This window comes from Centruroides sculpturatus, unplaced genomic scaffold, assembly GCF_000671375.1.
Source record: "Centruroides sculpturatus isolate CEXI.00-Female unplaced genomic scaffold, Cexi_2.0 scaffold982, whole genome shotgun sequence".
Taxonomy (NCBI): Eukaryota; Metazoa; Arthropoda; class Arachnida; order Scorpiones; family Buthidae; genus Centruroides; species Centruroides sculpturatus.
Genome location: NW_019385200.1, coordinates 236,191 through 261,031, shown reverse-complemented (window position 1 = coordinate 261,031; position 24,841 = coordinate 236,191). Strand labels below are relative to the sequence as shown.

General features: G+C 39.9%; 2 protein-coding genes across 2 annotated transcripts; both read right to left on the bottom strand.

Annotated features, from left to right (window-relative positions):
• Window positions 1–12,385: 12,385 nt before the first annotated feature.
• On the bottom strand, window positions 12,386–13,411 carry LOC111636068 (histone-lysine N-methyltransferase SETMAR-like). The gene has a single exon (XM_023381229.1). The coding sequence runs from the start codon at window positions 13,409–13,411 to the stop codon at window positions 12,386–12,388; it is 1,026 nt and encodes a 341-aa protein (XP_023236997.1).
• Window positions 13,412–23,115: 9,704 nt separating this feature from the next.
• LOC111636067 (forkhead box protein E3-like) lies at window positions 23,116–24,287 on the bottom strand. The gene has a single exon (XM_023381228.1). The coding sequence runs from the start codon at window positions 24,274–24,276 to the stop codon at window positions 23,116–23,118; it is 1,161 nt and encodes a 386-aa protein (XP_023236996.1). The 5' UTR covers window positions 24,277–24,287.
• Window positions 24,288–24,841: the final 554 nt, after the last annotated feature.

Below are 24,841 nucleotides of genomic sequence, written 5' to 3'. Positions count from 1 at the left end.
TTATATACAGTGTGTAGGCCTATTTCGAGTTACGCATGTCCTTCCATAAGATACTTTTTATAAAAAGCGAACCAACGCTTATTCATTTTTATTTCTAAACTTGTTTACATAATTGTCGTAATGGATAAACATAATCTTTTCCGGTTTATTTGATTTAATGTTAAGTCAGTTAATTTACAATTTGCTGATTATTATTGTTAATACATATGTTAAGTTCGTATTGTCACTGCTGTATAAAAACTGCTGGTGAACGATATGCGAGAAACTTCCGTTTTCTAACATATTGCCATCCGTTACGGCGGAGGATACTCGGGAGATCATTTTCCAATTTTTTATTTAATTTTGATAAATTAGTAGAGCGCGACAAGATTTTTTACTGGTTTTTGTAAGATAAGGGTCCTTGGAAAAAATAGAGAAATTCTCATTTTAGATCCATTTATTAAAAAGGTAATGTTGAAGAGTCAATAACCGCTCTGTACAGGGAAACACCGAATAACATTTATAGAAATAACAATGTAATTTCAGTTATTTACAAGTTTTGCCAAAACTCCCTAAAATTATTATTTAAAAATAACTTGTAAAAAATAAATAATTGATAAAAAAAATAATTGGAATTCAACGCTGAGAATCATCCACTATTTTAGTGTTTCTCAACGGGGGCGATATCGCTCCCGTGTGGGCGTTTTTCCACGTTGAGGGGTCGATTAGTAACAATTTATATTTTTGGGGGCAAAAACGATTTTCTGGGCGATATAGTAAAACATTATATTAAGAGTAATTAGATATTTTATTCGTTATATCGTACAATAATTAAACAAATAACATTATTCTAGTCACTAGTATATTCGATGCGGCACGAATTTGGCGTTAGCCTTGGCTCTGGGCATCCGAATTTTGAAGCGAAGAGGCGATACTACTTAACGGTTTTATTGAAGGCGGCGATACTACGTTGAAGGGGGCGACAATTCGTTAGAGGTTGAGAAACACTGCACTATTCGAAGTTTTTAACTAAAGTGCACCGCACGTTTCTTTCCATTTGCCAAGCTTGTATTTTGTGTAACCGGGTGAATCCCACTCACCTCTTGTCTCGTTTCCATAAACTTATTTCCAGCGCCCCTACGCTAACGTATAAATTTGTTTCCAGTAAATTCGTTTGCGTGACTCACCGAGGAAACAAATTAAATTCTAAACAGTAATAATTAAGTACAGTACATATTTAATCGTATCTAATTAAAACTTTTAATCGCCAGTTTTAACGAATAAATAATATACTTAATTCGGTGATTCCGGCTTATAAAATCTGGCGTAAGAATATCGAATAATAAACTTAATACTCATTTTGCTATTAGAAAACTGGTTAAGAAGAGGAACCTTCGATACGCTTTAGTTTCTGTCGTAAAGTGACCTTGGCCAGTTTGAAACGGCCACTGGCACTAAGTAATCTAGAATTCATTTACAGTACTTCCGCGGAGAGTCGAACGACCACCAGAAACACGTTCTATCAAAAACGATATAGGAAATGCAAATAAAAACGTACATCAACTAGCAGATGAGCCCGGAGTTGCTCTGGCAAAAAGTAGCGATAGCAAAGATTAATATTATTAGATTATAGCCGATCTCGGGTCCGTCTTTGGTGCGTGCGAGGCCTAGGTCCAAGAAAAGCTCGGAGGCCACCTAAAAGAATTCGTAAAGGAGGGTTAATGTTCATGATTTTTTTCAATTAGCTTTCTCTGCTAATCATATTGTTATATATACTGTATATATATATATATATATAAATGGACATGTATGTCCCTATATTTCACTTTTTCGCCAAAACTACACATCGCAAGTGAATGGTGTTTGTATGTGGTAGTAGCCCCGAGTCTCCATTCGTGCATAGGGGTGGTTGCGTCTCGATAGCTATAAGGGTGCGGGAGATATGAGGCTGAAAGTAGTTGAAAGTGGCTTTCTATTTCGAATGTTTTGTTCGAATTAAATTCGAACATAAAATTCGAATATTGGTTCGATTATAGAACGATTGTAAACGTTCCAGAAACGTTGAAAATAGTTCGTTTGACTAAACGTAAAAATTCTCTAATTAGTCTGAAAACGGGGGACCTAATTCTTGCATTCTGTGAAAACGGGTAAGATTAGCTATAACGTAATTATCTTAATCTTCACTATCGTTACATTTTGCCCAGCGAAGCGGGTCCTTGCAGCTAGATTCTAGATTACTCAGAAAAACAGTCTTTTATATATAAAAAAAACTATATTACATACAAATAAAAACCCAGCGAAGCGGGTCCTTGCAGCTAGTTTTTAATAAAATTTATCAAATATATCATTTGATTGTTTACCGGAATCGTAAAGGAAATAAAAACGGTTCGGTGGACCCGTCTCCGGCCTCCTTTCGCTCCCTCTTACCTCTTAGCGCCTAGTTAGGAAATTCTGGTAAACCCTAGGGACGATAAAACTCGCTTTGGGAACCGCTGTATAAACAATGATCTAAGCCGGAGTGTCTCCGTGTATTGTTCGTGTACCGCAAGCACGCGCCGGGCGATTGATGAACCGAGGAAATTATTTTCTAAAATGTAATTTTATGCCTTTTAACCGGGAAAAAAGAACATTTTATGCGCTTCTTATCTGTTGCGTTAAGTTATTGAATAAACATATTATTTTGACACGCGTCTCGTGTGTTTAAGCAAGTATTGTAAACCCGACTTAGCCTAAATGAAAGTCTATAACCTACCTTATTAAAATCGAAGAGCGGCAAAAACTTCCAGACTTTTGAACAAAGAAAGAAAGAAATTCATACTGGAGTAATGTAACTATTAATCACAGGGGTTTTAAAGTTACTGGAATTAACCGGAGGTTACTGATGTGATTAATAAACACAACTGAGTTTGATTTATTAAGAGTCCAAAGTTGAAATAAAAGCTTAAGACCTACGTAGTGGCATAACTAAGATTTTGCTTCGGGGGTGATTCGGAAGGGGGATATAAAAGATACAATCAGAAGAAGGGGAAAAAAAGTATTTCTCACTCATCACTGTTTTTCAGATTTTTCACCAAATTTTCACCAACAAATTTTTAACCAAGAAAAACGTTCACGCGGCCACCGAATATTTTCTCCAAATACTTTTATTATTTGTAAATATTTTTAAATATTTGTAAATAATATGCAACGGATGTTCATATATAGGCTACTTAATCGGAACCTACTGCCGGAATCGGAATCTAGATGGTTTCCATATTTGGTCTCGTCTTTCGTCTATATAACTCTGTTCTTGAGATTGAGAAAAGCGAGACAGACGGACGGACGAGAGTGGAAATTTATAGGTCTACAATTTTTTTAAATTGCAGCCCAGTTAAAATTTACCACATAAAAAGATTAAGTTTTTAAAGATCTGTTAGGCAAATACAAGCAAATTAAAATACCAGATTTTATCAAAAAAGTAGAGAAAAATCAAGATATTGCCGATATTTCGAATTAAAGTCGACAGGAAATCTCGGATGACCATGTCTTGCCAAAAAGAAATCGTTCTCGCTCAACATATTTAAAAAATACAGGGAATTTTAGAATCATTTTTAAATATATTAAAATTAACACTTAGAATTATTACCAAAATAACACGACTAATGATAAAATTTTCATTTATAACAAGCGGCACATCGGGTAATTAAAGAATCGTATCGTAAATTTTATTTTTTAAAACAGTTTCATACTTTAAAATATTACAATTAATACAGAAGAAAACCTTTAATGAAATGACCAAAGACGATAAATAGACAATATATATCGGAAGAAACAATAAATGTTCACTTCCTGTCCTCCTTCGACACCTCAGGAACAGTCTCTACGGGCGGAGTCGGCCTTTGTATTGAGACTCAGAAAATTTTGAATGTTGTGGACCAACCCGACTGTTGATTCAAATTATGACATTTGTAGATTATTGGACTTAGGAGACCGAACCTTTTCGATATCTTTGTGATTACAGCCGCTCACCACCGCTGGACTTACGACCAGAACTGTAAAATGTATAGGACGGCTACATTTATCGTAGACCATACATTATTGTCTGATTACCTTCCCATCGTAGCCTCCTTTTTTAATAAAAGAATAAATAGAAGGAAACCGAATGCTGTTCAGAAACACCTCGAGTTTTAAAGCAATTGAGAAATTAAAACACATAACGATAGTGCACGTTTTTTGGGACAGTTTACATCGATCGTCTGACGTTCACGCGGCCACCGAATATTTTGTCCAAATACTTTTATTATTTGTAAATAAATACCTGCAGACAGAAACGGTAGAAACGAGATGAAAACAGGAAAGAAAAAATTTTTTAGTGAGAAAATTATATCGAAAAGAAAGGCAATGGCTAATAAAAGAAAGAAATTATTTCGCGAATATATAGTAATAAGTTGCTAGAAGAAAGTAAAGTAAGAAGAGAAATCCGACAAACTGACGAAATCGGGTTAAATATGAGAAAGGAGGAAAGGGTAAATACGAAAGTTTATGTGCCGTGTCGGTAATACATTTTGGAATTATAAGAAGATAATGTGTCGGGTGCATAAATAGAAACACTCAAATTTTATTCACGCAATTGAAATTAATAACAATAAAATTTCGGATTCGTACTCTATTGCCAATAGTTAATGTTAAATATAAAGTACAGTACAATATTTCAATGAATGGATTTGCGCTCGATTGTATAACCAATGCGGATTGCAGTCCGAATTATATTGAATCCAATTCTTCTCTCTTTTATAACTAAAGTAACACAAAACGAAATTCTTCCAATTAAATTGTCTTTAAGAAAGCTTTGATGATCTAATTATTAATATTATAAAAATAATAAAACAAGAAACGACAACTGTCTTAAAATTCTCTGATTAGTCTCGGAAGAAGGGGGAGCTAATCCTTGCACCCGGTGAAAACGGATAGCACCATAATCGACTATAATCTAATAATCTTAATCTTGGCTGTCGTTACATTTGCCCGAGCAACGCCGGCCTCGTCCGTTAGTATTTTTATAAATCTATTATTAATCGATGGTATTATCCGAATTATTTTAAAAATAATGTTGTTGTTGCAAATTACAAAAAGAGTAAAAAATCTACTGCGAGTTATCGACGTAGGAACTTTATTTCGATTATCAGTGAAATTTGCGATATATCGGATTTATCACAAAATATTCTATTTCTAAATAAAAATCGAATAGTAAATGTAAATGGATACGAGTGTAGAACAGATATCTCTTCTGAAGACGCTATTGTTTGTTACGGTACGCGTTTAACAGAACCCGACAAGTGAAATTACGTATTATAGTTGTCTATAGGCTATATACAGTAGATTCTCATATTCGAATGGGAGTGAGCCGGATATTAGAAAAATCCTGATAAAAAAGTGATAATAATAAGACTAACATATATGGCTATAGAGTGCGTGAAAAATGTTTATTTTTACTTCGACGCTTATTTTTGACAATTGCAGTCAATTTTGAAAGTATTGCGTTAAAGTTGTTTGTTTTGTTCTTCTCGATTCGTCGACGACTGGCACATCGCGCCAATTTCATCAACTTCGTATTAACAAAATATTAAAAATACGCACTGCGGAATGGAGAGTATAAGATTCGGAACAGTGTAGAATATTTCCGGGAAAATTTTTGGTTGTCTTCGATCGTTCCGAACCCGAGAGACTGCTGTAAAGTTTGCTAACTAGATTACATCGAATCGAAGACAGCTATTTTATTGGTTAAAGAGTGAAAACTCAAAGACTGAAAACATTATCAAGCTTAATACGGTATTAACTATTTCGGGTCTTTCGCTATATCGGGACTCGTTAAACTTTTTCCATTCGCCACGTCTTTTTGCCCAAGAAAATTTTCCGCCATCCAGATATATAGGCCTACGCGCTGTACTGTACAGTACATAAAATAAATATACAAATAAAACATTAACCGATATTAAATAAAAGAAATTTAATCCCAAACAGTTCTTTGTTGCGCTTATAATTTTACCACTTATTACCATTTATTAGGGCAAAATCTTGGCTGAATATTTGAAGCCGCGGGAGACGGACAACTTCGACCTTCCTTTAAAGTCGACTTTACAATCGCCGATGACGAAATTTTTCATTTAAAAATAATTATAATTATAAATTATAACGAATAAAGCAAAAGCGTGGTGAATAGATTCGTATAATGAAGAGAATTTAAATAATATTGTTCTGCCCGATTGAATGATAAGTGTAAACATTTTAAGTATAAATATTGTCTGGGAAATTGAAAGAATCCATTCTACAAAGCATTATTTCACACCAATGAAAACGAGAGAGTGTTTTGGAGATTTATTACAGTATTCCAAGAAATAAATATTTATAAAACCTCGAGGAAAAATGCGGTAAAACGCTCTATTTTTCATAAAATTAACAACGAAAATGAAAAGTTTTTCATATCTACAAGTACTGTAGCAAACCAAAAGAGTCATCTGTCAAATTAACAGACTGTGTATATTAAAAAAGTTATTTTAGTAAATGTAGAAAGCGAAAAATTATTATTGTACATATTTAAAAAATTAAGTATAAGTAAATATGAGACAATTTTATATCTTCTAGTCATACTTTGTACGGTTTCTTCTAATTAACTCAATTGTTTTTTAATAAATGATCGAGTTCTTTAAAGTTGTCGAGAAGAATTTTTTATCGATTCAGAAATTCCCAATTCCCCAGAATCTTAAAAGTTTTGAAAAACAAATCCCTTGTCACAATATAAAAGGCAGAACAGTACAGATTTCTTACGTTCCGAGAAGTGACGTCAAGAATATTTTCATTTTAGTAATTAATATATCGTGTTTCTGTAAGACAAAGCGTTGCGGGCGGTACCTCACGCCAAAGCACTCGCAATGCAACGTTCGAATGTAAAAGGCGGGGGAACGACACCCAATGGAGTAGATTTAATCGAACGGTCAGAAGAGATCTCTGTACGCTTTCTGTTCCTGTTATGTATCCATAACGCGATTTTTACTTTTAAATATTTTAAATTCAAATGGTTTTTCATTATTTTTGCTAGCCGATATTGAAAGATTTGAAAAAAAATATATTTCGGGTCGAAGCGACATTCTTCGCCTCCGGTTTCCAAAATTTCCTCCGCTACAAATTCTGTTACGCCAGCCTTGCACTATAGGATAGAGTGTTTTTTCGTATAGTGAAAGATACTGGGTTAACTAAATGTTCCTTGAAGTATACTTAAACGAATAAGTGTCCTTACGATTCTGTGAAATCTTTTTATGCGAAAGAACATACGAATATAGGCTAATAGAATACTAGACCGCGCGTTAAAAGTTTAAGTCTACTGTTATAATTTAAACATAATTATACAGATAAAGGCTGGAGAACTTATTGAAAGTATATTCTACTTAACAATTATAAACGCAGATTTACAGGAATATATTGCTTCCTAGGTAGAACTGTAATGAGCCAGAGAATCCGGTCTTCTACACATCTATAAAGTCGAAATAAATAAAGTTTAGATATTCAAAACTTAATTAATTATAATATGTTAATTAAACTCCTTAAAAAGTTTATATTATAGACGAAATTATAAAATTGAAAAAAATAAACAGTGTATTTTTCATCTTTCGTAGAATTATAAGTTATTGTTATTTTGCGCGGTGTTTTGTTTCTGTTCCGGGAAATCTGAAAAAAGATTTGGACAAACGACTCTCCCTTTGCACGCCTGTTTTTTGTTGGGTCGCGCGTTAAAGTCTATATTGCGTACGTAAATTTACAACTCGATTTATCGGCTCTTCTCGGATTCGAGGACGGATAATCGTCTATTTGTCTAGTATTAATAGACAATGGAAAGAATACGACAAAATCTACAGTGGCGTAGTTTTGGTTCAGTAAAACGAAAACTAATACTTAGTGTTAGTCACCCAAATGTAATTTTAGTACTAAAACTAAAGCTACGCGTATATAACTACTAAAACTGAAATTAAAACTCAGAAACGTGACTAAAACAGCATTAATCGAGAACAGTGGTGCCCAACTTTTCTACCGAAGTGTCAAACTGCGCTTAAGTCACACGTAGGTGGGTCACAACGAAGACCTATTTCTTTCATTTACAAACCACGCGTCAGCTATGTTCGCGGAAAGGATTAACGCCCGCTGACAACCGTACTCGGCCGGGACCATGCTTTCAGCACTACCGGTTTATACTGTAGTGTGCTCATGCGGAATACCATGGCCGATTGCCTCGGCGAGTAAAGTATGACGAAGACACAAATACGTCCTACGTTTGTTATCGGAACTCTTTAAGACGACAAAAGAGTTTTTTTCGTACAATCGAACGTTTCGATTTCACGTCCCATAGATCGGCAGGTCCTGCCGAAAAATAGTCGACAAAACAGTAAAAAAAAAAAAAACCAGCAACGAGTTGCGTAACTTTCCCAACTGTTACGAGTTTTATTCATACTTTTATACTTTTAAGCAGAATAAATAAAATTGTGTTTGGCGCTGTCTGTATGAGATTTTATTATAGAAAGTTTCCATATTTTTAATAATTATAAAAATGACAAAACGCTTACTTTTGAGTGTAAGGATGGGCTTTATAAAAAACATTGTAAATGCTAATAACGAGTAAAATCTTTATTAAGTTCGATCCAACTCGAGATACGATACAAGACCCTCATAATCTCCCCACCCCCTAGATCTTTAATCTCCAAGATTTAATAGCATCAATATCCCTAATACACAAATCTCCCGTCAAACTTTCAGAAATTTTCTACAAAAAGCAGTTATCGAGCTTCAAAGAAGGTAAACGAACTAATGCACTTCCCACAAACAGAAAGAACATCCGTACATACAGAAAATAAACCTAATTTTTTTTCATTTTTCGACGTTTCGAGGTCCGGAGTCCAAAAATGTAAATTTTTTTGTCCGATGGCCATACTTTCTCTGTTATATGTCACAGAGACGGGAAAGTAAAAATGGAACTGTAAAAGCACGGTGATAAGTGACATATGAATTAAGCGGATAAGACGAGACGGATGACGTATACCATTTAGTACACACAAAAATATTAAGCGAATGGAAAACGAGCAGACATCGTACATTACGAAAATCATCCGAACATAAAACTGATTGAATAATTTATGACGGTTTTAAAGAAAAGATGCCGAATAAAAATACTAAAAGTAATTATACAATGCGGCTTTATGAAAAATAAGTTAACAGTTACCGCATTACCAGATATTTAAAAACGAAAAGGCTAGAAATTAATTAAAACATTTATTACGCTTTCTTTTCCCAGCAGAAAATCTGTGATGGAAAACCCAGACATTTCGATATCGGAACGAGTGCGGGGATTCGAGAGAAAATGTATTGTACAGTACAGTACAAGCAGCGCCAATTTGGAGTAGGTATCGAAGCAGTTTAAAGCGAAAGTCGGCGTTTAGGCCTATCGAGATTTGGCACGGTCCTTACCTATTAATGTTGGACGCGAAAAAACCTATTAGAGGATTCGGAGGCGGGAAAACATAATAAACAATTATTACTCTCGGATGAAATTTTACAGCGGGTGTAGTAAACAGAATTACACACGATTATAGAAAGTTACAGCAAAATAATTTTAGCAAGAAAAAGTAGAAAAGGGAAGGCTAAAAGCCAATGCGAAGGAACGAAAGCGATGATAAGCGTAAGGAGAAAAGAACCACTCCGCTGTGGTTAGAGGAAACAAAAGTATCCAGACATAAGCGATGCAATAAGAGTAGCGAAATACAAGGAAAGCAAAGAATTCAATTAGGACGGGAGAAATGACGAACGGTATCAGGAATTGTATGCGATAAAAGAAGACAAACAGAATTAAAGATAAAAATCTACAATAAATGAATCAGACTCGTGCTTTTAAAAGGAGGAGAAATGTGTATTTCAGAAAAAGCGAAGAAAAAAATAGTGAAGAGTATAGAAACGCGAATGATAATAGTGGTAATAGAGGTAATAGTCGGAAGAAAATTGAAAAATGAAGAAAGCGGGCAAACAATACCAATAATTATGATTACGGGGAAAATGAATAAAGCGAGATTAAGAGAATACGTCATTCGACCAGTAGAGAGAATGTACGGAAAATCGATTTTAAAATATGTGAAAAACAGACAGTACGGAAGAGATCCGGAACAAAAAAATATAAATTGGGTTTGCGATAGGGAATAGGAAATATTAATATACGACGGATCGATGGCGGACTTAAAAAAATATATGACGGCGAATCTTTAATTTTTTGGATCAGGCAGACAAGAAGAAAATAACACGTGTAGACGATAAACTGTATATAACTTACGCAAGAAAATGAAACACGGTAAATTTATTTGTCAAGGGCTCTAAATTTTTCCCGGGATGATGTACTGTGCATTACAGTACGTAATGTTTAATAATGCCGAATGAAATTGAAACTTTTCTCTTACGTCCTAAAAAACAAAAGTTTTAATCTTGTCCGAAATTATACTTATCGTCTGATGCGGGATTACCAAAGACTCGCAGAAGTTTTACGCCAACAAAACGTAAATGTTTGTCTTTTAATCCCAAGCAAAATCGACTGCATTCTAAAACCGAATATAGCTTACCTACTTTCGGCATTAGAGACGGAAAAATATATTACCATCATTTCGAATAGGAAAAAGAAATACATAAAAAAAAAGAAGGGACGGAGAGAATAGATCGAGACACGGTAGAGAGAGGAAAGGTGAAGTGGTGGTCCCCGAAAGTGACAACATTGAGTTTCAATTTTTCTTCTGTTTAAAATGTAAGTACCTTTGCTTCGTGTTTTAAATTAACTTGTGGCTTTTCTTATCTATTTAAACATAGTATGTATTTCACACGTCCCTCCTCCTCGCCACTTAGACCAGGGACGGGCAGCCTTTTTCTGTGCAAGGGCCGCGTTTCAAAACTTTTGAACTGACGCGGGCCGCATACAAGACAAGAGGGGGAGGGAAATGTTGGTAAATCACAATTATTTATTCATATATAATTATAAATTAGAATAGGTATACTTAATTTAGCTTCTAGAACTGACGTATCGAAAATATTTGATTAAATGTTAGTCACTGCTAGTTTTAAATTAGTTTCGAGGCCAGTCTGTTAGCCGGTTTCTCGTTTTAATTTTTACTAAATTCATTGCGTGAAAAGCTATTCACATACACAAGTTGTAGAAAATAAGGTTTGAATTTTTGCTGCATACTTCTTAAGCTAGGAAATTGATATATTTATACGCATCTTATGCGACTCGGGCCGCGGGATGCCCATCCCCGACTTAGACTATGCCTACGACAATGAATCGATCGCGACATATTTTTAAGATAAAAAGTAGATCTTATGTACACAAAAGTTGGCCACCCTTGCAGTAAATAATAGCGCAAAACAAATTTTATTGGACTTTCCCTATTAATAGGTCTCGCCGGTTCGGACCAGGGCTGCTTCTTCATACGTAGCCCTCAGGCTATACAGTTTATAGGGTTTACGCGCATTCGTCGTTTCACCGAGATAAATTACGAGTGAATTTGAATTCGTAAAAAGCATTTGTATACAAAGTGGTTAGCGATTCTTTAACGTGGAATTTTTCTTGCATAAAGTAAGAATTTCTTTCTTTGCTTTGACGATCGTTATCTTACAGAAACGGTTAAAAAATCTTGTCTTATGACCAAGGACGGATCTAGGTTTTTCGAGGCCTAGGGCTTATTGTAGTCGAATGGGGCCCGTTTTTTGTTAGATTAAGAATCTTTAAATTGGGGTTTAAAATTCATTTATATATCGTTATTATTATATTATTAATATTAACAATTTTTTACTATACGATAAGTGCTCATTGTTAATGAAAAAGTATTAAAAATTTATGTTAATAATTCAATTTGTGGGCCCTTTACACTGGAGGCACAGGGCTTAAGTCCTATTAGTCCCTACGTAGATCCGCTCCCGCTTATGACGTCTGCATACGTAATGTGATTATTCGCCTCGGGTGGCGGAGACTCGCGCGTTTTATTCATTTTGTGTAAATCGCTAGAGCTACACAACTGCGTAGGAATCGGGTAATCAACTAGTTAAAACGTTCCCGTATGGTCGTTTCTAAGAAAAGTTAAAGGTCGATTGCCAGCAAACCTAGCACTCAACATTTGATCATAAGTTTCATTTGCCAGAGTCGTAAACCCATACGCGTATAACCTGGTTGCCTAGGCTACCGCGTTCGTCCTCCGAGTCTTTCGTGTTAAGCACCGTCGATACAGTCCTGTACCGTCCCGGTACACGCCCACCTCGCGCTTATGCTACCGAACGTTATATATGGGTTGATGCAAAAGTTCGTCCCGTTTTTTTAAAAGAATCAAAGAAATATTTTATTTACTAAAACTTACATTTAATCAATATAGTATGTGCCATTCTGTTCGATAACCTTTCTCCATCTTTCCGGTAGCTGCATAATCCCGTGCTCATAGAATTTCTGAGATTTCTGGCTAAAAAATTGATCCAAGTGATTTTTCAAGTCTTCCAAGGAAGTAAAGTTTTTACCATCTAAGCTGTTTTGAAGTGATTTAAATAAATGGTAGTCAGAGGGTGCAAGGTCAGGAGAGTATGGTGGATGGACCAAAACATCCCAATCAAGTTGTAAAAGTTTTTGTCGGGTGGCCAAAGACACGTGTGGTCTAGCGTTGTCTTGATGGAACACAATGCCCTTTCTGTTGGCTAATTCAGGTCGCTTCTGGTCAATTGCTCGCTTTAATTCACTTAGTTGTGAACAGTATTTCTCTGAATTAATGGTCTGATTTTCAGGTAACAGCTCATAATAAATGATTCCCTTCCAGTCCCACCAAATGCATAGCATAACCTTCTTTGGATGTAAACTGGCTTTTGCGCTGGTTGAAGGAGCATCTCCGTGCTTACACCACGATCTTTTACGTTTAATATTATTGTACACAATCCATTTTTCATCACCTGTAATGATTCGCTTTAAAAATGGATCGATTTCATTGCGCTTCAATAGAGAATCGCAAGCAGAAATTCGGTCTATCAAATTTTTTTCTGTTAACTCATGCGGCCATACATCAGCCTTGCTAACCATTCCAAGCTGATGTAATCGCCTTGACACTGTTGACTGATTGATTCCAAGAATTTCTCCAATCTCTCGAGTTGTTTTGTGTCGATCACTTTCAATTAGTGCCAATATTTTGTCGTCATCAGCCTCGGCTGGTCGTCCAGAACGTGGTGCATCGCTAAGGTTAAAATTGCTTTCACGAAACTTTCTAAACCACTTACGGCACGTGGAATCATCAATGGTTCCCTCATCATACACAGAACATATTTTTTTATGTGTCTGCGAAGCTTTCTTGCCTTTTCGAAAATAAAAAAGCATAATATGTCGAAAATGCTCCTTACTTTCTGCCATTTGTAATGCTTAACAAAATTTTAAAAACACAACTAAGTAAGACAACTTTATTCTCAAATACTAGCTAAGATCCCTTTTGTCAAACAAAGTCGAAATTTTACACATGTGAAAGAAATAACACTTCAGTGTTGCGCTTTTAGCCAGCTGGTGCTAAAAACGGGACCAACTTTTGCATCAACCCAAATAATACAAATATCTAACAGTAGTAGCGTAATAGGTCGAGAGGTTGTTTCGATTACAGACCTAAGAGCTTTCCATCCCGAAAGTCGTCGAATGGATTAAAGTGAAAGAAAACGATCGATTGAAAATAGCAAATTTTCGTTTTTTTCCAACTGATGTATGTAATTTGGCACGGAGTGAAGAATGAAGATGGGTATGGGCCGCACTCAATGGTATAGCCCAATATGTAATTTGGCAGCAAGATAAACACGAATAAGCGTTACAACACGCGTTTGTTACTTTCCCGGTTGTTATGTGTAACAGAGGAAAAGTATGGCGATGGGTGAAAAAATAACCCCTTAGATTTTTACATTTTTAGACTCAGGGGACCATGGAACGTCGAGAAATGCAAAAGAATTTAGGGTTTTTTTCCTGTGTATGTATGGATGTTAGTGTGTGGGGGCACGATTTTCTTCACTCTCTTTGAAGCTTACTAACTCTCGTTATTTTTGTTGGAAATTCTGCGGGAAGGTTTGTGTATTAGAGGATTGATGATATTAAATTTTGGCGATTGAAGATCGAAGAGGTGGGGAGACTGCGGTAGTCGTGTGTCTCGAGTACGTTCGGCCTTAATGACGACTTTACTCGTTATTAGCATTTACAATTTTTTTTTATAAAACTCATCACTATTCTCAAAATTAAACTTTTTACCATGTTATATTAATTAAAAATATAAAACTTTTAAAAATAAAATATCGTAACAGACGGCGATACACACTATGTTTAAATGTTGCCGAAAAAGTTAAGCAACTAGTTGCTGGATTTTTTTAAAATCCTACTAAAAAGTTTACTTATAAATTCTAGTCTCGTTATTTTAATTCTAATGTAACTATCTCGTCATTTTCTATCGACGTTTGTGATATTATTTCTTTTAACATTCCTAATTTTAATTCTTCTTTAAATAATATTGGATATTTTTAATCTAATGCTCACTTGACTTTTGCTAACGGCTTCCTATAGACAAATTTTCCCAATCAAATAATGCAGTTTCAGTAAAATCACTTACGGTAAGAAACTGTAACAGAGAGAATTAAATTAAATGCACTGTAAAAGGTGTGATTGAAAGAATAATTCGTAAACAGCCAAGTTTATTTCAAGATGTATTAACAAACGGTGAATAGTTTGCATTTAGAAACTGCGAACGGCAATTTATAAAGAGTTTATTGTTAGAGTCGTTTTTTATTTTTTAAATCCTTGCCAGTAAGTGTACTCGGAACGTTAATACGAGCTCTGGAATGGGCGCGTACAAGATTAATTCGGAGGGTGCACGGTGCGCAACGTAACGCTTAATCGAAAGAAATGATTAAAATTAATTACTGTCGCGGTACTCTTGTGCGCGTGTAAATTCTTATAATGTACTAATATGATACCAATACACATAGAACTCTTAATTATCCACGCATTTTCAAAATATTAGAATAACCGTAGAATGACAAAGTGTCATAAGTAACATTGCTTTTCTTTTCTTCCTCGACTGTCAATTCTAAGGGACGGAAATGAGACGAGTCGTTAGCTCCGGAATATTATTTTTAAATAGGCAAAGTTGACGCTGTAAACAGCGGATTTGAAAAAATCCAGCAACGACTCGTTTAACTTTCCGGCAATATTTGGTGACGCCTTTTGTTACGATGTTTTATTTTTAAAATTTTTATAGTTTTTAATATAAAATGGCAAAAAGCTTAATTTTGAGGGTAGGGACGGATTTTATATAAAATTGTAAATGCTAATAAGGAGTAAAATCATCATTAAACTCGATCCTACTGGAGATATACACCACCCCCCTTTATCTCGTCACCCCCGCCACCTTTAATTACCAAAATTCAGCATTCATTCCTAATAAACAAACCTTCCTGCAAAATTTCAGAAATTTTCGACAAAAAGTGCGCGAGCGATTAAGCTTCAAAATCGTGTTATACACACACTAACATCCATTCGTACAGAAATTACGCTCAATTTCTTTTCATTTCTTGACGTTTCGAGGTGTCCTAAGTCCAAATGTAAAAATCTACGGGGGTCATTTTTTGTCGGATCGCCATAATTTCCCTCTGTTATAACAGCCGGGAAAGTAAAATCCTACTAGTCCTAAAATTAAAATACGGTAATTTGGAAAAAGTGCAAGAATTATACATAGAAACAGAAAATTTAAATTTTTAAACGATATTTTAAATAAATCTACATTTTATGTTTTATTGAATAAATATAGGCCCACATTTCAGCTTACGAAATTTGGGATTTATCCTTACATTGCGTTACACGGAGTTGAGCTTTAAGTTATAGGCTATACGTATATTACTGTAGTTCGTTTACCTCCGAATAGATTTTATCCTTTGGAAGGATATTTTGAATTATCCGTGTTTACCGGTTTTCCGTGCAATAATTAGCGCGGATTATCGGGAGTTCGGTATACGTAGAAATAGGCCTATATATTCGCAAAAAGTTACGTAAACTGTATGCGTCAATTTCATCGTATGCCGTTAGGTGTTAAATATGTAAGTTTAAATAATACAAGATATATTAATTAACATATATCGTAACGCTACATAAATTATTACGTAGATATTAGCCAAACCTTCCATTCCGTAATTGCCAATCTCCTCTTTCAATAGTCAGAAATCACTTGGAAATTGAATCCGCGCATCAATCCAGACTTAATAATTACTACCTCCCTCCGTACCTGTAAAATAAAACTCGGCGATATCGAGTTTCTCCCCCTTACGCGGAATTCGGCAAGGTTATACTTTAAGCAGCCTTTTCTTAGCTTATTTAAACAATATACTCGGTGATATTACACCGCCTATATTGTCCTACGCTGACGATATTAAATTGATTAACCACCACTCTTTCCTTTTAGAAAAAATTAACCTAAAAATTAATTTACAAAAACTGTAATCGCGCGTTTTTCACTCATTCGTAATCCTCAGTTGACCGTTTTCTATATTTACAATAATCCAACAAAATATGGTAATTCTTATATCGACCTCGGGGTCATTTTCGATGGTGAACGTACTTTGAAAGGACACGACGATAAGATTATTAAATCCGTAGCTATTCGTCGTGGAATTGTTTGGCGTTTTTGCCAAGCTATTTCCCCCAAAACAGTCTTACGATCCACGTATTTTGCTAATATTCAGTCTCTACTCGATTATTGTCTGGCCGCCTCTTCCCATTTACAAAAACTATTAATTAGATAAAATATTTCTTACTCTAAATAAATTCCTTAACCTCCCTTTCAGCCCTAATGCTAACGTTGCTAGGTCCAGATTGGGAATTCCTGGTTTTATCCAAGATGTAACTTTGACCTTTTACTTTTATACAAAGACTGGCGTGGTTTCGTTCGTTCCTATTGGTAGTGCCACGAGTTACTCGTAACATTTCTTTCGGATTCTTTTTCTATCGGTCCGTTCAGAATATAGAACAATCTCTACGCGAAGATTTTCTACATTTTAAATATATTTGTAAGCGGTTCCTTTATAATACATATATATTTTTTATCGTGACTGTTGATTTTTATTCTTTCTTATTTGTATTTTAATCTTTCGTCGCGGGCATTATTTTCGGGGAGGATATCAATTGTCTCGTGACGCTTCTTTTCGTGTACGCATTTAATAAATAAATACATTTTATGTACTGCGGTGTCGTCTGACCTAACTTACGAATAAAGTTTCGTTTGTCGTATACGCCGGTGTATAAGTCTCCTTTTTAAATTTGGAAAAACGTGCCCAAAACTGGCGATAGAGTTATGCCTATAAAATACCAAGCTTCGAGAATTTACAATTTTCCGAGTTCCCAACCGTACATAAATAGAAGAATTGAAGAAGATTCTAATGCGAAACACCGACGGGTTCTAGCTAATCGCGTTTTCGACAATTTTTCACAAAGTATTTTTTCGTAGAAAAAGCTTTCAATTTTTAACGCCGTTTACTGGAGATCGCATTCGGTCCGAATATCGAATACGTGTTTTTAGTATTCGACCGAGTACGGAACACTTGCTTTGCCGCCGATTATACCCGAATACCGAATATTGCCGGATAATCGATCCAACACCGATGTAAGTCTAATATCACAAATTAGAAGCCGTTCATTAGTTACATTATAGCGCTGTACAGTACAATACAGTACAGTAAAACTGGAAGAAGGTTTGGCGAAAATAGGCTACATCGTTGTAGGTTACACGATAGACTGAAGCGGTTAAAAGTAGCGCAAAACTCACACGTAATTAACGAACGGCCCCTTACGAAAACTTTACAATAAGCTCCTATGACGTCTGTCCACGTCAAAAGACCACATTCAATTTACAAGCGGGAATTAAACGGCAGTTGGCAAAGTTTTAACTCGAAAAATTTTTAAGAAATAATAATCTTAAATAAAATTGATTATTACGAAAATAAAAAAAATTACAATTATAATTATTGTAAGATTTATTGCGAGTAAATAGCTATTAAACAATACCGTACTGTAGGCGCCGAGTATAAATTAAACTCTTACTTTCTTACTTAATATCGTATTTAACTATTAGTAGTCTATTATTTTAGCGCATTAAAACAAATAATTTGATATGTCGGACGTATATGTAAAATCAAAAATATTGTATTTATATTTTAGGAGATGGTAATATTAATCTATAGAATGGCGAAGATTATTATAGGCCTACCGAACATTTAATAAATTTTACGTCGTCCCATAATATAAAGTTTTCTACACATTTTGAAACACCAATAAGTAACGTAGTCCCTTCCCTATTTTAGACTACGCGCTAACAACGGATGGGAGCTCAATCTACAGTCATATTGACTATTTATTATCCGATCATTGCGCGATTCTCGTACGTAATCGGCATAAAAACCTTCGTAATCTTACCACTCGTAAATATGTAGGCTACATTTAAAATAATACGTATCGTGGCTAGGAATTAATGATCTACGCTGGCGACCCTTTAAGGAGGAGCGGGTAAGAATTATTTGTACAGTACACCGCGGCAGAAGTCGAGGACCTAACGTCGCGTTTTAATGATATTCTTCTATACCTCAGAAATATAGTTATAACTTTAACCGAAATTCCATGAAATAAGCGTAACAATAAACATAGATCTGGCATTCTCTGTAACTTCCACTACTAGACGACCGGACGGGTCGTGGGTAGAGTGGTACTGTACGTACTGTACCGTACAGTACGTAACCACGAATTTGGTTATAACGTAAACATATAATGCCGGTTCTAATTATCTAAAATTTATTATAGGCCTATATATAATAAAACGGCCGGCCGTCCGTTCTCTCCATACGCGTATAAACAATAAATATTTCGATCGTTGCTAGTCCAAACTCGGAGGCGAGGTGACCGAGCGTATATTCCGAAAAAGCTCCGCACGCCACGGGGTAATTACGGCGTGGGCTGTACCCGAGTTAGAGTTCCAGACCATCCACGGTTTATTTCCAGCCAACATCTATAAAACGCTATCGTTATCAATGTTCTTTATAAATTTTGAGTAGTGACCCCAGGGGTGGCCGGTGACGTAGTAACCCTAAAACGAGAGAGCGATTACAAAACGAATATTACGATAATAAACTTCAAAATATAAATAAGAAGAGTAAGTTGAGGAATAAGCAATCAATAAATAACGATGATATTATTACGTTAATCCAACAGCTAACGGAAACGATATCGGATAAATTCTCAACGACGTACGAAACAATAAAATCGGGCAAAAATAAAATAGAGACAATATACCTTACAACGGGAATAACAACATTCATTTCGAACGATATATGTTAACTCCCCGAGATATTATAAGCGCTACTTACGGCGTAAGTACCGACGTCTCCGTAGCCATAAATGTAAAACTAACTATTCTAAAGACTATACTCGGCTTAATTATAAGTTACTTTTAATAAACCAATAGAGAAACTCGTCTGTATTTGCATGGATCTCGGCCAACGAAAAAGGTGAACGACCACCAATGGAAAACTATCGGCCGATAATAATACGGGCAGTATCTGGAATCAGAAAGATATTCGAGAAAAGTGTTCTTTCTTTTATGACTAAATCGGTAAGAAAACAAACCCGATTGGTCACAAACACGGCAACTACAGGCTGGTTAATATTATCGTAACAATATTAAACGGCAATTAGATAAACCAAGTATAACGTTAACCGTTTGTTTGGATTTATCGAAAACTTTTCATCGACTTAACTACGACGTACCGTACCGTACAGTACAGTACTTTTAAGAAACCAAGTAATGGTGGCTGACGACGGATACGAAGCGGCGGTTGGCATTTATCTTCTTAATATATAGGCTATAACATATAGTAACAACCGAGAACTGTATTTGGCGGAATAATAAGATAAAAAAAAGACGTACCGCCAGGTCGTATCCCGGGACCAATATCGTTTAACGAACGGAACGATGGAAAATATTACGTATTCGAGAAAATTTTCCGGAGCCGATTTGTCGGAATAATTTCCAAAGTAACGTACTGTACTAAGTCGGAAACGGCACGGCGGTAACCACCGCGGAAACGACCGCCTCCGACGGTAACGAGGAATGCCGCCGCATCGATTGGCGCGCGCGTTCACAAATACGGGGGGCGTGTCGAATTATTTCCGGGACGCAACCCGTCCACGTTTTGGAGGCCGAAACCTCCCGCCAGTTTAAAAGTACCCGGCTTTAAAATAAATATAAGCTTAAATCGTCACGTTTTACGGTAACCGGTCGGACTATATTCCGTACATTCAAATTCCGCGGAATTATTTCTAAGTATAATTGTCGATCAAATTTCACGTTTTTCATTTAGTCGGAAAAAAATTAAAATAACCGGAAGCGCTCTATTATTACAATTAAATATTCGTCGATTCCCTTTCGAGTTACAATTTAATTCTAGTCGACTCGGAAGTGTAAATGCGCGAAATGACCGTGGCGTAGCCTAATCCATTTTTGTCTTTACTTTTAATGTTTTGTGTCTAAAAACGTTGGAGTCGAAAAAAGTACGAAGTACAAAGATATAAAGAGGACTTAACACGGCGCGACCGAGTCGGACAATTACAGCTATCTATTTACGACGACAGAAGTCTGTTTTTGTGTCAGGACCGAAGAAATTCCTAACCCGGCCGCATTTATTCTCGCCGTAACGACCAGAGTGCGTTCCCCTTACCACACCTCCCGGGTCGAGATTTTTTACTTTTTTGTCACCGCCGTCGACGATTTTTCGGCGGGACCGGCCGATCTACGGTCCCGGTAATCGTATCGCCGGGCGGATCGATCATTAGTTATTGTGGAAAAATCTAGGAATTCGAAAGATGCAATTTCGTTCCGTCATTTTGACAAGTAACGGGTTCGCGCCAGGCAACGGAGAAAGTTGCGCTACTTTTCGTTGCCCGCTTTTCATCTCAAAGGTTAAGCCATCGATAAAATTCCCATCTGTCTCAAACAACCCTTTTCCGGAGAAAATTCGCGGCCGTGGAGTCGAAACGTCCGATTGTACGAAAAACGCTTTGGTCTTCTTAAGCTGCTCTAACGCGCAACGCGGGGAACGACTACGGCAACGGTTTCCACGAGTATCGTAGACTGCGCCCGTCAAACGATAACGGGCGCGGCTATCGGCGGGCGACGTAAGGCGTCTTCGCCATTGGCCCGAGCCCATCCACCAATTACCGACAACCTCGAGTCCCGTCGACCGCCATTCGTTTCCTCTCGGCGAGTCGCTCGGCCGAGAATTCGGTAAACGAATGTCGCGGCGCCGGTTAAATCCCAACGTTTCCAAGTACGTACGGTGGTTCCGCGCTCCCACCCACGTAGAGTAGGCGGACGACGGCGGCGGCGGTAGTCGGTGAACGTCGGTGGTATCCGCCTCGGTCCCTTAATACGCCGACGGACAAAGGGGGAAACATCTTTTAATGTAGCGTTCGGAAGAGGGGTCTCTCCGCCCGGGCAAAATCCGAGTCCTAACCGATTCGGTCCCGGCGCAAATCCTTCCTTTTAGAAAGAGGAGAAAATCCTACGGGGATACGTTGACTAACAGAACCTTGGCGGGAGAAAACGTCTTTCCTTCCTTAGAATCCGATAGAAACGGCTTTTAAAAACCAAAACTGGAGCGATCCGCCGAAACCGAAAGCCGGCCGAGAAAAAAATGGGATGCCTCAACCCGCGGACGTAACGTCCGGGCCCGATTCCATTCCCACGGCCAAATTAACGCCCATTCCACTTCCGGCGGTCGAGTCGTTTCTCGGGGAAAAGAATTTACCTTGGGATCCCGGCTTTCCGACCAGCGGGTAACCGAACGGATGGAGAGGTAGGGGAGAGAAGCGGTAAGTTTTCGAAAAGGGACGACCTCCCGACATCCGATCCGGAACGGCGGAGTTAAAAATGCCACGGATTTTTCCTCATCCCTCCTGTCGAGTGTGCGCCCGTTTCCCCGCCGCGAAGAAGACGCGAAAGACTCATTCCGACGGTGTTCGTCGGTGACCGGGTCTTGAACGGAGAAACCGGAGACGGGAGGCGAAAGAGAAGAAAAGAAACAGACAAATAGACGGAAACTTAACTCTTTCCCAATGGGGACCCAGCGCGACTCTTCCGGTTTCCCTTTCTGAGTCGGGCGCGGGACCCGAAGAAATCGTCGACGGGGAAACAAATAGAGGAACGACTATTTTCTACGTTGAAACGGAGAAGAACGAAAACAACGTCGAAGCCAAATGGACGAAGAAGAAAGAAAATGTAATAGAGGACGGATTCGGCCGCAGACGTCGGCCAGTTACCGCCATCCCAGCCGTCTTCTTCGTTTCCTCGGCTCTTTATCTCGGGCTCTATCACCCGAAGAAAGCCAACGCTCGGAGTAAACGCGTCGAGACGAGGACGGACTTTCGCGGAACATGGAGAAGAAGGACGAACTCCGAACGTTCTCTCTTCTCTCCGCCCAAAGCCACCCACTCGCCGTCTGTCGGAAACTACGGAAAAGTCGAACGTTCGGGCGGCCGGGTTCCGCCCGCGACCCGATTCCCGGTTCTCGTCTCTACGGATCTCCTGAGAATCGGACGGGCTTCCGCCCGACGAAAAGAGGGCCCCTCCGCTCTCGCCTCCCGCCTTAACGCTTTTTTTCCGAAATCGGAAAAGACGAAGCGTGGGAAGCGCCGGCGAATCGGAAGGGATTCGGGTCCGGAGAGCGGGGGTTCGACGCCGGCGGAGGAGGAAAATGCTTTCCCCGCGGCGGACGGGAAGGAAGGGCGCGCGAGGAAAGAAGTGGACAGGACCACGATGGTCTCGACTCAGATATTTATTCGTCTAAGGTGAATACAGTAGATACAACGGGACGATAATCGACTGTTCTAGCGGCCGTCGAGGGTCGACCGGGAGGGCGCGCCGTCCGCCGACCGCGGGAACGGGTTTCCTCCGACGGTCCGCGCCGCCGGCCGCCCGCTTCCGGTCCCGACCCGAGGTTCGACGGCCGGAAAAGTCCGCCGAGAGGTTACTTACCCTCTGCCTTCGGAGTCTGTCACGTGCTGACGAACTCGTCCGCCTCGTCGGAAGTGGCCACCAACCGTCCTACGGCGTCACGCCAGCGCCGGGCCAGGGCGCGGGGATCGCAGGCCGCCGGAAGCCGCGGCCCTCCCGCCGACCCGGCGTAGGTGGGGAGGACCGAACCCCCGCCGCCGCCGGTCCAGCAGGCCGGAGGCAAGGGCAAGGTGCAGAGGGGGAAGCCGGTCCACCCGGGCTCGCTTCCGGCGGCCAAGTCCGCTTCCGTCTCCGCCCCCGGCCGGACCGACCCTTCGGGGCCCGGCGGGGCGGGCGCTCCTCTTCCTCCCTCCTCCGCTCCCGGTCCCTCGGCCCCCGGCGAGGGCAGGGGACGGCGCTCGGGGCCGGGAGGAGTCCCTCGGCGGGTGACGGGATCGGGGGCCAGCAGACTCTCCACGTCGAACTGTCTCTTGCGCCGGATCTTCTTGGCCGCCGGCGGATCGGCCGGAAAGTAGGGGGTCCGGTGGCACTCTCCCCGCGGGTCGGGGGGCGGAGTGGGTCCGGGGCTGTCTTCGTCGTCGGGCACGGCCAGTCCCATGTGTTTGCGCACTTTCCTCTGGGCCTTGCGTCGCCGGAAGTCTCCCTTCTTGAAGTCCTCCACGTTGGCCGGATGGATGGCCCAGTAGTGGCCCTTGCCGTTGGCGCTCCTTCCCGCCTTGACGAAGCAGTCGTTGAGCGACAGGTTGTGGCGGATGCTGTTCCTCCATCCGGGTCCTCGGTTGCGAAAATACGGATAGTGGTCCAGGATGTACTGGTAGATGTCGCTCAGCACCATCTTCTTGTCGGACGAACTGAGGATGGCCATGGCGATCAGGCCGATGTAGCTGTGCTGCGGCTTGGGTTCCTCCTGAATCATCTGGGTCCGGGGATCCAGCCGGACGAAGGGCGACAGGCCGTAGGGCACCAGGGCCTGTCCCTCGTGGTAGGCGGACAGTCCGTAGGGCGACGGGACGAAGGCGTGCTGGGCGAATCGCAGCCTGTTGGCCGCCTGGGCGTAATCGTAGAGCTGCAGTCTGTAGGACTCGGCCAGGGAGGCGGGCGCCAGAGCGGCGTGCAGGGCGCCGAAGGCCGGCCCCGCCTCGCCCTTGAGTCCGGCGAAGGCCACCGACTGCGGTCCGCGGTCGGCGTCGTTGCTGCACATGGCGTCGGCCGCTGCCTCTCGTCCGAGCGGCCGCGACGGCGAATACCCGGCGTCTGTCTCGGCGGCCACTCGGCCGGCGTCCACCGTTCCGCCCGCCGCCCGTCCCGCCCTACCATTGGCCGACAGCGCCGGATAGCCCGGTTCCGGGCCCGGCCCGTCGGCGGTTGGCCGCCCCGGAACGAACCTCCGCCTTCCGACCAATGGCGCCGAGGCCTGGCCCCGCCCACCGCCTCGGGACCGTCCTCCGTTCGGCGGTTGGCTATTTATCGAAAGACCGTCGGCGGGAGAAGAAGACCCGACGGGTTCCCCGTCGACGGGTGGGGAGCGCCTCCGCCGTCCGACCTTCGACCCCGCAGCCGGAAGAACGGGAGGTAAGTGGCGGCTGGCGTCCGAGAAAAAGCTGCTTTTGCCGGGACGGGCGCGCTTCCAAGCGAAAGGAGAGGCTAATTCACCGACGAAACGGGCGATTAAGGGCCGAGGTGGGCATCCGAGCGAGTCTTCGGCCGACCCAAAGAGCCTATTTTCGGAGAGAAACGAATCGTGAAGGGGTTTTGTGGTCGGAGGC

Bases quoted from the DNA above. Each gene is read 5' to 3' on its own strand.
- LOC111636068 (XM_023381229.1), bottom strand. From the start codon at position 13,411: ATGGCAGAAAGTAAGGAGCATTTTCGACATATTATGCTTTTTTATTTT.
- LOC111636067 (XM_023381228.1), bottom strand. From the start codon at position 24,276: ATGTGCAGCAACGACGCCGACCGCGGACCGCAGTCGGTGGCCTTCGCC.